At 50.0% G+C, this 14,994-nt stretch overlaps 1 protein-coding gene across 1 annotated transcript in view; it reads right to left on the bottom strand.

The window, feature by feature from the left end:
• Window positions 1-14,994, bottom strand: part of LOC309545414 (beta-1,4-galactosyltransferase 3-like) — a 169,839-nt gene that overhangs the window by 58,133 nt on the left and 96,712 nt on the right. Inside the window, exon 3 of the mRNA XM_082244600.1 lies at window positions 3,025-3,260. Coding sequence (XP_082100726.1) covers window positions 3,025-3,260 — 236 coding nt within the window. The remainder of the gene's footprint in view (window positions 1-3,024; window positions 3,261-14,994) is intronic.

The following is a 14,994-nucleotide window of genomic DNA, read 5'->3' as shown; positions in this document are numbered from 1 at the left end:
GCAGCCGCCGAGTCCTTTCGGAGGTCAGACTCACTCTTTGTGCTTACGGACGGGCCATGGAAGGGGCTACTATTTCCAGATGGATCAGACTGACGGTGACCCAGGATTATTCGCTTAAGGGTTGGGTTCCCCCTTTCCCTGTGACGGCACATTGTACTCAGGCACTTAGTGCTTCTTGGGCCGTCATCAGGCGTCAGTGGCGCACGGCGGCCACTTGGTCGCCAGTGTGTACTTTTTCACAGTTTTATAAGGTGGATGCTTTGGCATCTGTAGTTGCCTTCTTTGTCTGCAACGTTTTGCAGGCTGCCATTTAGAGGGACCGTTTATCCTTCTTGGGGGTGTATTTCAGGTTGGGCTCCTGTTTTAGTTGAGCTACGATTGCCTGGATTGGCTTTTGTTTAGCCTTGGGTTTGTTGTTTGAACCCCTCATGCTCGGCACTGCTTTGGGACATCCCTATGGTAAAGAATATGGAGCGGTGTCTGAATGAACTGAAGAAAAAAGATAGGATTTTTGTACCATCCTTGTAAAATCCTTTTCTCCAAGTTCATGGACAGACCGCACCCACCCCTCCAAGTAGTTTTTATGCTTCTGCAACTGCTTGTTACAAAACTGAGTATCTCTAAGCAGAGAGGGGGATTATGCCAGCTGAAGAAAGCCCACAGGGCGTAGCCAAGTTTTTGTGTTATCTGCCCAGCACTACTCCTGTAGAGAGCAGCATAACCCTATGGTAAAGAATATGGAGCTGTGTCTGTCAAATAAACAATTCTGGACCGGAAGGTTTTACCCCCTTAATGACCAGGCCATTTTTTGAGATACGGCTCTGTGTTACTTTAACGGACTATTGCATGGCCATGCGACGCTGTACCCAAATAAAATTGTCCTTTTTTTCCCCACACATAGAGGTTTCTTTTGGTGGTATTTGATCACCTCTGCGGTTATTTTTTTGCGCTATAAACAAAAAAAGAGCGACAATTCTTGAAAAAAAACAAAAAAAAAAAAAAAAACAAACAAACATTCTCAATTGAAAAAAAAAATAAATTTAAAAATCAAAATTATTTTCATCATTTTCGGCCAATAGGTTTTCTGCCACATATTGTTGGTAAAAAAAAAAAAAGATCTCAATAAGTGTATATTGATTGGTTTGCGCAAAAGTGATCATGTATACAAACTAGGGGAAAGATTTGTGTCATTTTTATTTATTTTTTTAAACTAGTAATGGCGGCGATCAGTGATTTTTAGCGGGACTGCGACGGACAGATCGGACACCTGCCATTTTTGACACTTTTGGGGGGGGACCAGTGACATTACTACAGTAATCAGTGCGAAAAAATGCACCGTTACTGTACTAAAGACACTGGCAGGGAAGGGGTTAACACCAGGGGCAATCAAAGGGTAAATATGCCCCAAGGGGTGCTTTCTAACTGTGTGGGGGTTGGGCTTGCTGGATGAACACAGAGACCTGTGTTCCTAAATAAGAGTAACACAGGATCCCGGTGTTCATCTGTTACATAACAGCAGTCCTCCACAAACCGGCGGTCGGTCTCCACAGGGAGCAATTGCGGGTGCCCAGCGGACATCGCAGCCACCGAACCCGCTCATTGGCTCCCCTGTGGCCAATCGGCGTGTGCACCCCCACTAGCTGTCCTGCGAAACATACAGGTACGTCGTTTCGTGGGACAGAACCGACCTGCCGCAGTTTAAGTACGGTGGCTGGTAAGCAAGTGGTTAACTCAGAGAAAAGGATTTCACGATGAGTACAAAAATCCTATTTTTTGGGCAGTTTCTCCCATTCTTCTTTGCATCTGTACACAACCATTTTCAGATCTCTCCAGAGATGTTCAAATCGGGTTCAACTCTGGGCTCTGGCTGGGCCACTCAAGGACATTCACAAGAGATGTCCCGTAGCCACTCCTTTGTTATCTTGGCTGTGTGCTTAGGGTCGTTGTCCTGTTGGAAGATGAACCTCCCCCCCCCCAGTCTGAGGTCAAGTGCGCTCTGGAGCAGGTTTTCATCAAGGATGTCTCTGTACATTGCTACATTCATCTTTCCCTCGATCCTGACTAGTCTCCCAGTTCCTGCCACTGAAAAACATCCCCGCAGCATTATGCTGCCACCACCATGCTTTACTGTAGGAATGATATTGGCCAGGTGATGAGCGGTGCCTGGTTTCCTCCAAGCATGACGCTTGCCATTCAAGCCAAAGAGTTCAATCTTTGTTTCATCAGACCAGAGAGTTTTGTTTCTCATTGTCCGAGAGTCCTTCAGATGACTTTCGGCAAACTCCAGGCAGGCTGTCATGTGCCTTTTACTGAGGAGTGGCTTCTGTCTGGCCACTCTACCATACAGTCCTGATTGGTGGAGTGCTGTAGAGATGGTTGTTCTTCTGGAAGGTTCTATTCTGTCCACAGAGAAACGCTGAAGCTCTGTCAGAGTGACCATCGGGTTCTTAGTCACCTCCGTGACTAAGGCCCTTCTCCCCCAATCACTCAGGTTGGCCGGGCGACCCCACTCTAGGAAGAGTCCTGGTGGTTCCAAACTTCTTCCATTTACAGATGATGGAAGCCACTGGGCCTTCAATGCTGCAGAAGTTTTTCTGTACCCTTCCCTAGATCTGTGCCTCCATACAATCCGGTCTCGGAGGTCTACAGACAATTCCTTTCACTTTATGGCTTGGTTTGTGCTCTGACATGCACTGTTACCTGTGGGACCTTATATAGACAGGTGTGTGCCTTTCCAAATCATGTCCAATCAGCCTAATTTACCACAGGTGGACTCCAATCAAGTTGTAGAAACATCTTAAGGATGATCAGTGGAAACAGGATGCATCTAAACTCAATTTTGAGTGTCAGATTTCATGTTGTCGTTATGGGGTATTTTAAGAAAAATAATGAATTTAATCAATTTTGGAATAAGGCTGTAACAACAAAATGTGGAAAAAGTGAAGCACTGCGAATACTTTCCGGAAGCACTGTATACTCCTGGAGGGGATAACTGGATCAAAACGAACCCAAAGGCACCTTTACCTGATGGACTACGAATATGGCGTAGTGCAGCTGCTGGCGCTGTAGGAAGGGGTGCAGGTAGTAAAGCAGCGTCTGCAGGTGGGTCTCCCGGCTCCGGTGCGGAATGATCACCGCAGTCCTGTATCGCCCGTAGCAGTGTTTGGGGCTGAAATAACCGCCGGGCTTCACGTAGCGGTTTTTAAGCTGGATCCTCTTCAGGCTCGGAATTCTGCTGAACGATATAGTTAACGGACCAACTGAAAATGAAAAACGTAAGATAAGTAAGAAATCAAACATGTTGCATGAAAATTATCAGAGGAAATACTCAAATAAAAGCAATCTTATCTGCCAAAGGATTTTTATTTCTGTCAACCCAGTCCTGAGATTAATGCAGCTCTGTCACACTGTTCAGTCCTTTCAGGCAGGGCAGGGAACCCGATTTCCTCAGCTGTATTTCAGTATGACTAACAGGTCTTCTTCCCACCTCCAGCCTGTCACTGGGCAGTGAAGGAGAAGAGGTAGACTGATGAGCTCATCCGTCTGTCAGTCTGCTCTCTCCTACCAGCATGCAAACACTGCAGTACAATTGAATGGCTCATTGTGTTGCTTCTCCTTCTCCAAGTCTGAGCTCTGCTGTACAGGGATTGCAAGAGGCCGATACCAAGCCACAATTAGTTACTTAGGCTGTTCGCATAATGAGTACAGAGCTGCATTAACCACTTGCCTACTGGGCACTTAAACCCCCTTCCTGCCCAGGCCAATTCTCAACTTTCAGCGCTGTTGTACTTTGAATGATAATTGCGCGGTCATGCAACCAAATTAAATTTGTATCATTTAAAAAAAAAAAAAAAATAAGAGCTTTTTTTTGGTGGTATTTAATCACTACTGGGTTTTTTTTATTTTTTGCTGAACAAAAAAAAAAACAAAAATTAAAAAAAAGGAAAAAGGAAAAAGAAAAAAAAAAAGGAAAAAAAAAAAAAAAGGAAAATAATAAGGAAAAAAAAAAGGAAAAAAATAAGGAAAAGAAAAAAGAAAAAAAAAGGAAAAAAAAGGAAAAGAAAAAAGGAAAAACAGAAAAAGAAAAAAGAAAAAAAAAAAAACAGAAAAAAAAGAAAAAAAAAAGTTTTTATAGATTGTTATAAAATGTTGCAAACAGGTAATTTTTCTCCTTCATTGATGTGCGCTGATGATGTGGCACTGATGGGCACTAATAGGCGATACAGAAGGGCACTAATAAGGCAACACTGATGGGTGGCACTGAAGGGAAATAATAGGCGCTGGTAGGTGATACTGATAGGCAGCACTGATGGTGCACTGATTGGCTCTGATAGGTGGCAATGACCTGCACTGGTAGGAGGTACTGATGGGAACAGTTGCTCATCCTCTTCGGGACCGATGTCCCTCTGACAGCATCTGGCGATTGGTTATTCTTTCTCTTCACGCTGACAACGCGAGAAGAAAAAAAAAAAAGCTGATCGCCCGCTGCTGTTTACATCATGTGATCAGCTGTCATTGTCTGACAGCTGATCACGTGGTAAGGGACCGGCCCCTTACTCAGATCTGTGATCAGTCGAGTCTTATGGATTCGCTGATCACAGAGCGAGCTGTGCGCGCTCCGCAGGGAGTGCGCAGGCAGCTCATGCACGGGAGGACATACATGGACGCCCTCCCGGCAATTAAGGTCTGCGCTGTGGCCATCTTTCGGCTATACCGCGGGCGAGAAGAAGTTAATCTGAGCCTTTTATTTTGCTTGGAATTGAGCTTTAACCTCTTGCCGCTCGTGTAGCACATATGCATCCATGGGCAGCAGAGCTTTCTGGGTTGGGGGCTCTCCCAGTCCCAGCACAGAGACAGAGCTGTGAAAGATAGGAAACGGCTCCCAATCATGTGACCACAGTGGCAGCCAATAAGAAGAAAGTCCTGAGCACAGCACACCAACATGCCCGACAGTCACCTAGGTAAAAGCGGCCTCAACCCAGCTCCATCCAGGCCACCTTTATGACTAAGCCCTGTGAGCGGGGTGAAATGCGTTGGAGCTGGGCTGAGGCTGCTATATTAGGAGTCTGTTGGAGCTTCTGACATCACATTCAAAATTGTGGCGACCAGGAGCAGTCTCCGAGCTTTTGCATATCTACGCCAGGGGTCTCCAAACCTTCTAAAATAAAGGGCCAGTTTACTGTCCTTCAGACTTTAGGGGAGCCAGACGGTGACCAGAGAGGAAAACACCCCAGAGTCAGCGTGAGTAATCAATGTCTCATCTGGTCAATGGGAGTTAGTAAATTACAAAGCGCATGTGGTGTAGTCAGTAGGAGAAAGAATAAAGCCCCATCATTGGTGTCAGTGGGAGGAATAGTGCCCCATCATTGAGGTCAGTGGGAGAAATAGTGTCCCATCATTGAGGTCAGTGGAATGGTGTCTCATCATTGGTGTCAGTGGGAGAAATAGTGTCCCATCATTCGTATTAGTGGGAGGAATAGTGTCCCATCATTCGTATTAGTGGGAGGAATAGTGTCCCATCATTGGTGTCAGTGGGAGGAATAGTGCCCCATCATTATTAATGAGATAAATAATGCCCCATCATTGGTGTCCGTGGGAGGACTAGTGTCCCATCATTGGTGTCCGTGGGAGGACTAGTGTCCCATCATTGGTGTCCGAATAGTGAGGAAGGAATAGTGTCCCATCATTTGTATCAGAGGAAGGAATAGTGCCCCATCATTGGTGTCAGTGGGAGGAATAGTGTCCCATCATTGGTGTCAGTGGGAGGAATAGTGTCCCATCATTGGTGTCAGTGGGAGGAATAGTGTCCCATCATTGGTGTCAGTGGGAGGAATAGTGCCCCATCATTGGTGTCAGTGGGAGGAATAGTGCCCCATCATTGGTGTCAGTGGGAGGAATAGTGTCCCATCATTGGTGTCAGTGGGAGGAATAGTGCCCCATCATTGGTGTCAGTGGGAGGAAGAGTGTCCCATCATTGATGTCAGTGGGAGGAATAGTGTCCCATCATTGGTGTCAGTAGGAGGAATAGTGCCCAATACTTGGTGTCAGTGGGATGAACAAAGCCCAACCCTTGGTGTCAGTTGAGGAATGCTGCACCACTGTTGGTGTCAGTGGAAGCAATGGTGTCTGATGAATGAGGTTAGAGGGGTGACTTATGCCTTATACCAGCGGGAGGAATGGTGTCCTGAAGTGCAACATCCGGTGGGCTCATGGGTCACAGTTTGAAGACCACAGGTGCACACATGGGGGTCTTTACAGGTTTACATTACATGAAATGCACATATATATTCTTATGGGAAGATTTTCATTGCAATGCATGGTCTGGTGACACGGTCTCTAATGCTGAAAGCCATTGCCCCCACCTCAGGAAATGCTGGAGGGTTAAGATGCGTTGCTAACTTGGGTTTCACTATGAGAAAGAACACTATGGTAACACCGTCCCTGGACGCTTTCACACCTTCAAACCACAATGTTTTCTCTGCACTATGGCTAACCCCTGTATGAATAGAAAATAAAAACCCCGGCCCTGGCACAGCTACAGCCTGGCATAGAAATGTACGCATAATACGCCCTTCACCCACCCTCGTGTACTCCTATCTTTGCCCATTTCAGATCCAACAGTCGCACACATTGGCAGCCTAATGCCAGTCATTGTATACTCATTAACAAAAGTTAGAACTGAATTTGGCTACAAGATAAAACACATACACAGAATTTTATTTGCCCAAGGATTTGTTGTTATGTCCACCCAGTCCCAAGATTTACACAGCCCTGCCAGGTAGCTGTGTGACCAGACTTTTCTATGCTGCAGTTAAAAGGTGAACTCCGGGACAACACAATTTTTTCCCAATTTCTACTCTAAATGAACACTAATGCAGTGTGTATCAGCTACTGTGTTTTGTGAAACTAGGGCTTTTTTTCAATGGAAGTTCGGCACCTCCAGCACTGAAAGTATTTGCAAGGGGTGCTGGGGATCTATTATTGCTGGGGGAATCTATTATTGCGGGGTGTCTACTGTTGCTGATGGGGATTTATTGCTGCAGGTTGGATATCTATTGTTGCTGGGGAGGGCAATTGTTGCTGGAAGGATCTAGTGTTGAGCCATGGGTCTATTGATGCTGGCTGCTGGGAGATCTATTGTTGCTGGGGGGGGGGGGGTGTGTCTATTGCTGCTGGGGGTATCTATTGTTGCTAGAATGGATCTATTGTTGCTGGCTGCAGGGGGTCAATTTTTACAATCTTTGTTATTAACAGATTCCATAAAAACTACTTTGCACCACAAAATGATACTTGGTTCTGTATTCCCTAAAAAGAGTCAGTACTGGGAGGTGGGTAGGCATTGCAATCAAGGGACGGTGCTCAGAGGTGGGTAGAGGGGGCAACCAAGATATGGTGCTCAGAGGTGGGTAAGGGGGGGGGGGGAGCCAAGGAACAGTGCTCGGAGGTGGGTAGGCGGGGGAACCAAGGGACGGTGCTCAGGGGTATGTAGGAGGGGGAACCAAGGGACAGTGCTCGGAGGTATGTAGGTGGCAGAATCAAGAGGCAGTGCTCAGAGGTGGGTAGGAAGGGGAACCAAGGGACGGTGCTCGGAGGTGGGTAGGAAGGGGAACCAAGGGACGGTGCTCGGAGGTGGGTAGGAAGGGGATCCAAGGGACGGTGCTCGGAGGTGGGTAGGGAGGGGAACCAAGGGACGGTGCTCGGAGGTGGGTAGGAAGGGGAAGCAAGGGACGGTGCTCGGAGGTGGGTAGGAAGGGGAAGCAAGGGACGGTGCTCGGAGGTGGGTAGGAAGGGGAAGCAAGGGACGGTGCTCGGAGGTGGGTAGGAAGGGGAAGCAAGGGACGGTGCTCGGAGGTGGGTAGGAAGGGGAAGCAAGGGACGGTGCTCGGAGGTGAGTAGGAAGGGGAAGCAAGGGACGGTGCTCGGAGGTGGGTAGGAAGGGAAACCAAGGGACGGTGCTCGGAGGTGGGTAGGAAGGGGAAACCAAGGGACGGTGCTCGGAGGTGGGTAGGAAGGGGAAACCAAGGGACGGTGCTCGGAGGTGGGTAGGAAGGGGAAACCAAGGGACGGTGCTCGGAGGTGGGTAGGAAGGGGGAACCAAGGGACGGTGCTCGGAGGTGGGTAGGAAGGGGAACCAAGGGACGGTGCTCGGAGGTGGGTAGGAAGGGGAACCAAGGGACGGTGCTCGGAGGTGGGTAGGAAGGGGAACCCAAGGGACGGTGCTCGGAGGTGGGTAGGAAGGGGAACCCAAGGGACGGTGCTCGGAGGTGGGTAGGAAGGGGAACCCAAGGGACGGTGCTCGGAGGTGGGTAGGAAGGGGAACCAAGGGACAGTGCTCGGAGGTGGGTAGGAAGGGGAAACCGAGGGACGGTGCTCGGAGGTGGGTAGGAAGGGGAAACCAAGGGACGGTGCTCGGAGGTGGGTAGGAAGGGGAAACCAAGGGACGGTGCTCGGAGGTGGGTAGGAAGGGGAACCAAGGGATGGTGCTCGGAGGTGGGTAGGAAGGGGAACCAAGGGACAGTGCTCAGAGGTAGGTAGTGGGTGGAGACAGAGTGATTTGGAAGGGGGGGGAAGAGTACCTATTATTTGAAAAAAAAACAGCCCTGTGAAAATACTTATATTTCCTTTACCGCCTGTACAGGGCGGAACATCCAGCACTGAAACTTAAAAGTTCTGGCTAGAGTACACAGGTCAAACAAAAATTCTCCTGCGCTCGGGTGGTATGAAATGAAGGATAACTATTCTTATATGGTCTTGGTATGTACCACTTAAGGTCTTGCTGCCCCCTCAGAACCAAGGGTATCCAAAATACAATGTAAGACAACAGCAAAAGAAAGGCACACCGACCTCATGCATTACCACTAAAAAAGGTTTATTGTGATCCAAAGACAACATACATTATACTCACAAACGAGTGATGATATAGTACATAAAACACAATGGAACCGGTCCTCTCCAAATTAACCAGGGAACCCCTGTACTGGATGACGTGTCGGTGTCAGCAACTGTATGGCTTGGCTGCCGCGTTTCGAGGGAGGACCCTCTTCCTCAGAGCCAAAATGTGCTACTGAACGGTTGTTCCTTTCACAAGGTGTTAAGTAGTCGGCTAGTAGCGCCCTCCACAAGTCGTCCCGCATACATACATGTTACCAGGGCAGCACAACATGCTGAGTTACATGCAACACTGCCGCAATGTCGCAGTCCCGCAAAAAAAAAAAAAAAAAAAAAAAAAAAAAAATCGCAGATAGCCGCCATTACTAGTAAAAAACAAAAAAATAAAAAACAATAAAAATGTCCTCAATGGGGACACAGTGTATATCCAAGTTAATACCCAATACATTATCATATCAATTTTAGGCTCAAACAAACTCGTTTTTAAATTCCCAGAGCAACATAGTTACATAGTTACATCAGTGGCGTAGCGTGGGTTGTCAGCGCCCGGGGCAAGGCAAGTAATTTGCGCCCCCTAACCTGCGGACTTTTAGTACTCCCCGAGTCCCTTCCTACAATAGTACTGACCAGCCTGATTCCTATACTGACCTACCAGTCCACTACGCTAACATACCTGATTCCTGTAGTGGCCACTACACTGACCTACCTGTCAATGACACTGACCCTTACAAAGACCTACCTGACTCCTACCTGACCACTACACTGCCCACTACACTACACTGCCCACTACACAGAGGACACCACCGCGTCATCGAGCCATTACAGGGGGCGGGTTGGGGAGGACTGTGAGAGCCCTAGAGGAGGCGGGACGGAGGCACATGCAGGGCTGACTTAGAAGACAGCGAGGCAGGCTCCAGAAGCGAGGCGGGGCTCTGCTACTGGCCAGCCCCGCTGCCGCACATGACAATGTTGGCCCAATCACAGGGCGCCGACCGGCCATCGTTTAGCCTGAAGATGGCGGCGGCTGAAGTGACATGCTAGGAAGAATTTTTAAAGTTTGCTAGAGTGACACTGGCGTGGGATGCGCCCCCCCAAATGTTGCGCCCGGTGCGGCCGGCCCCCCCTGCACCCCCCACGCTACGCCACTGAGTTACATAGTTAGTGAGGTTGAAAAAAGACATCAGTCCATCCAGTTCAACCTATGATGTGTGTGTGTGTGTGTGTGTCTACTGTTAACCGTACATTGTATACCCCTCTATGTTGTGGTCTTTAAGGTGCCCATCTAATAGTTTTTTGAAACTATCAATGCTCCCTGCTGATACAACTGTTTGTGGAAGAGAATTCCACATCCTTACTGCTCTTACAGTGAAGAACCCCCTGCGTATTTTAAAGGTTAAACCTCCTTTACTCTAGTTTTAGTGAGTGGCCACGTGTCTTATTGTATTCCCTTTCTCTGAATAGGTTTTTCCATATGCTAGGGTTGCCAGTACAATATTTGTACATTGATGCTACAGTGCTTGTAGTCTTTCCTCATAGCTGATGTCCTCCATTCCCCTAATTATTTTTGTTGCCCTTCTCTGGACCAGTTCCAGCACATCCTTCCTGAGGACCGGTGCCCAGAACTTGACAGCATACTCCAGATGTGGCCGGACCAGAGTCTTATAGAGTGGAAGAATAATCTCTTTATTTCTGGAGTGAATCCCCTTTTTTATACATCCCAGTATTCTGTTGGCTTTGCTTGCAGCGGCTTGGCATTGCATGCCACTGCCAAGCCTGTTGTCTACCAGTACCCCCAGGTCCTTTTCCATCCTAGAATCACCCAGAGCCCCCCCCCCCCCCCCCCCAGTGAGTAGCTTGCTTTCTGGTTTCTGGCCCCCAAGTGCATTACTTTACATTTTTCAACATTAAATCTCATCTGCCATGTAGTTGCCCACCCCATAATTGTGTTCAGGTCCGCTTGTAAGGTTTCCACATCCTGCCCAGAAGATATTGGCATGCTTAGTTTAGTATCATCCGCAAATAACGGAATTTTTGTAAAATCTTACCTGTAAAATTCCTTTCTCTGAGTCGTCCGACAGTCGCCGCCTCTTCATATTAGTCACATATGGGGTATTAGACTTTGCTCCGAAGGAGTAGCTAGGCAACAGAATATGTTAACATTAAAGCTTTTAACATATCCCACCCTCAAGGGGTGGTCCCCTCAGTCAATACCCTCCTACTTCCTGCAACCATATCTCAGTTTTAGTGGAATAGCAGTAGAGTATACAACCAAACCCCAAAAGAGGGGCGGGGGCGGCGACTGTCGGAGGACTCAGAGAAAGGAATTTTACAGGTAAGATTTTACAAAAATTCCGTTTTCTCTTACGTCCTCCGACAGTCGCCGCCTCTTCATATTCGTCACATATGGGGACGTCCCAAAGCAGTGCAAACATGAGGGGTGGGAAACGCATCCGCGCCGAAAAGGCAACGCAGTCTCCGCATCAAAGAAAGGAACCTTACCAAAGGAAGGAACCCAGCTGGGCAACAGGAAAAAAACAGGAGCTCAACAGGAGCAACAACCCAGGAAAAGACAAATAACCAGGGGATAAAAAACTTATCCCAACAGCCAGAGGTCCCCACAAGGGACCCTAGGGAATCGCCGCACTAAGAACCTTGCGGCCAAAGGAAGCATCCGCAGATGCCTGAACATCTACTTTGTAGAATTTTGTGAAAGTGTGCACGGTCGACCAAGTCGCCGCCTTACACACCTGGGCTACAGAAGCCCCATGACGACAGGCCCAAGCCGTACTCAGAGATCTAGTAGAGTGCGCCTTCACAGGCACAGGGGGAACCTTCCCCTGCAAAGCATAGGCCTGTTCAATGGTCTGCCTGATCCATTTTGCGATGGTAGAGGCCGACGCCGCCATGCCCTTCCGAGGACCCTCTGGAAGAACAAACAAGGAATCAGTCTTTTGAAAAGACTCAGTCGATTTAAGGTAAACCCTTACCGCCCGAACAACATCCAGAGAATGTAATCTCACCTCCTTTGGATGTTTAGGCTTCGCGCACAGCGAAGGCAAGACAATATCCTCATTAAGATGGAATTCCGAAACTCGTTTCGGAAGAAAAGAAGGATTAGGTCGCAAGACCACCTTATCCAAATGAACAACCAGATACGGAGACTTGCAGGACAAAGCTGCCAGCTCCGACACTCTGCGAGCCGAAGTGATCGCCACCAAAAAGGCGACCTTTTTGGACAACATGGACAACGAGATCTCCCTGATCTGTTCAAAAGGAGCACGTTGCAACACAGACAGAACGAGATTCAAGTCCCAAGGGGGCAAAGGATCCCTCCTAGGAGGAACCAGATGCCGCACACCCTGAACAAAAGTGCCAACCAAGGAGTTGGAAGCCACGGAACGTTGAAACAGAACGGCCAGCGCAGACACCTGACCCTTTATCGTAGCCAGCGCCAAACGCTGATCGACACCCGTTTGAAGGAAGGACAGCACTTGGGAAACCGAGTACGTGCGGGGTGAAAACCCCCTGGACTCACACCAGGCAAAATAGGCCTTAAACCTTCCCCGAGGAAGACTTCCTCGCGTTGATCAAAGTATGAATGACCTCTGGGGAGAGACCCTTCTCCTTCAGGACCTCGGTCTCAACAGCCAGGCCGTCAAAGCCAGCGACTGTAAAGCAGGATGGTATATCGGTCCTTGAGACAGGAGATCGTCTCGAAGAGGCAGACGCCACGGGGCGTCGACCGCCAGATTCACGAGGTCTGCGTACCAGGACCGGCGAGGCCAGTCCGGTGCCACAAGAATCACCGTGCTGCGTTCCCGAGTGTAACCTGCGAAGGAACCTGGACAGCAACTGAATCGGTGGAAACGCGTACATCAGCCTGTACTGATGCCACGGGGCCATTAACGCGTCCGACGCGTCTGCCCGAGGGTCGCGCGTCCTTGCCACGAACCTTCTCACCTTGTTGTTGAGACGAGACGCGAATAGGTCCACATCTGGAAGACCCCACTTCGCGCACAACATCTGGAAGACAGCCGGGTGGAGAGACCATTCCCCCTGATCCAGGGTCTGGCGACTCAGTCCGCCTGCCAGTTCTCCACCCCCGGAATGTGAACCGCCGTTATCGCCGGGACATGAGTCTCGGCCCAAGACAGGATGTCGGCCACTTCTCGAGCCGCTCGGGCACTCCTGGTGCCCCCTTGGTGGTTGATGTAGGCCACCGCCGTGGCATTGTCCGTCTGCACCCGAACCGGGCAGCCCTGCAGCCGGTCCGTCCAGCGATGAAGACAGAGACTTATCGCACGCAATCCCAGAATGTTGATCGGAAGGGAAGACTCCCCCTCCGACCAAGTTCCCTGGGCGGACAGAACGCCCAGAACACCACCCCAGCCCGACAGGCTGGCATCCGTGGTGATCACCGTCCACGAGATAGGACGAAACGACTTGCCCCCGGACACCATCGGGGACTGGAGCCACCACAGAAGGTCTCTTCTGGTGCGATGACTCAACGAGATTTGAAGATCCAGAGATTGAGGTCGCCCGTCTCACATGGACAGGATCTCCGCTTGGAGACCCCGCGTGTGAAACTGGGCGAAGGGAATCGCCTCGAAGGCCGAGACCATCAATCCCAGACATCTCATGCACGTCCGCAGAGACGAGTGCGGAACGTCCCTGAGGGACCTGACTTCCTCCTGAAGAGTTCTGAGTTTGTCTTCCGGCAGGAAGACCTTCGCCTGCACCGAGTCCAGAATCATTCCCAGGTAGGGAAGACGAACCGACGGACTCAGTGTCGACTTTGGAAAATTTATCGTCCAACCAAACTCCTGCAGAGTTTGCATCGTGACAGACAGGTCCTTCTCCAGACCCTGGCTGGTCGCAGACCGAACCAGAATGTCGTCCAGATACCCCAGGACAGAAATGCCCTGGGCCCTCAATAATGCCAGAACCGGTGCAAGCACCTTGGTGAAGACCCGCGGAGCCGAGGCGAGACCAAAAGGCAACGCCACGAACTGGTAGTGATCCTCCGCAATGGCAAATCGAAGGTACCTCTGGTGACCCTCGAAAATGGGGATGTGAAGATACGCATCCTTCAAATCGATGGAGGCCATGAATACCCCCGGAACCAGGGCAGCCACCACCGACCGCAGGGATTCCATGCGGAACTTGCGAACCCGCACAGAGCGGTTCAGAGCCTTCAAGTCCAGAATTGGACGAACCTTGCCCTCCTTTCTGGGCACGGTGAACAGATTGGAATAAAACCCCCGAAATCTGTCCCGATGAGGCACCGGAACTACCACTCCCTGAGCCCTCAGGTCCCGCACCGCCAGGTGCAGGTCCCGTAAACGCTCTGGAGACAGTTGAAGATTTGAGGGAAAAAATCTGCTCTCCGGCCGAGAGAGAAACTCGATCTTGTAACCAGATCGAACGATCTCCTGAACCCATCTGTCCCGCACGCGGGCCAACCAGGGCTGAAGAAAACCGAGCAAGCGTCCCCCCACCCCAAAACTGGGTGAGGGCGCCCCTTCAGGCCGCACTGTTATGGGCTGCGGATCCGGATTGACCGGACTTCTGTTTTCCAGACCAGGGCTTCTTCTGAGAGCCTTGACCTTTGAACGGTTTGCCCTTGTAGTGCGACCGAAAGGCACGAAAGGACCCCTGAGGGGGCCGAAAATTAGCATGCTTCTTCCCAGAAGCCCCCTTAGCCTTGGGGAAATGGGGCAAGAGAGTGCTCTTACCTCCGGTGATCCCCTTAATCAACACATCCAAGGACTCCCCAAAAAGGCGAGACCCATCATAAGGCAGATTGGCTAAGGTCTTACGTGAAGACTGGTCCACGGACCAACATTTCAACCAAACCAGGCGGCGAGACAACACCGCCACGCTGTGCACACGTGCAGCCAACGGGACTAGGTCCAAGTCCGCATCACACAGATACATGACACCCTGGTGGATTTGATCCACCATATCCAGGGTCGCGGGCGAGGCCGAACCGGCCACTAGGACGCGCCTAAGCATCTGCGTCCAACTTGCGACCGCCTGGGCCGCCATGAGAGAGGCAAACAGAGCCTTAAGCATAGAACCCGTAACAGAATAAGTATGACGGGC

This window comes from Pelophylax lessonae (assembly GCF_965119305.1).
Source record: "Pelophylax lessonae genome assembly, chromosome: 2".
Lineage (NCBI taxonomy): Eukaryota > Metazoa > Chordata > Amphibia > Anura > Ranidae > Pelophylax > Pelophylax lessonae.
The sequence above is the reverse complement of the archived record's forward strand: the minus strand, read 5'-3'. Positions and strand labels throughout refer to the sequence as shown.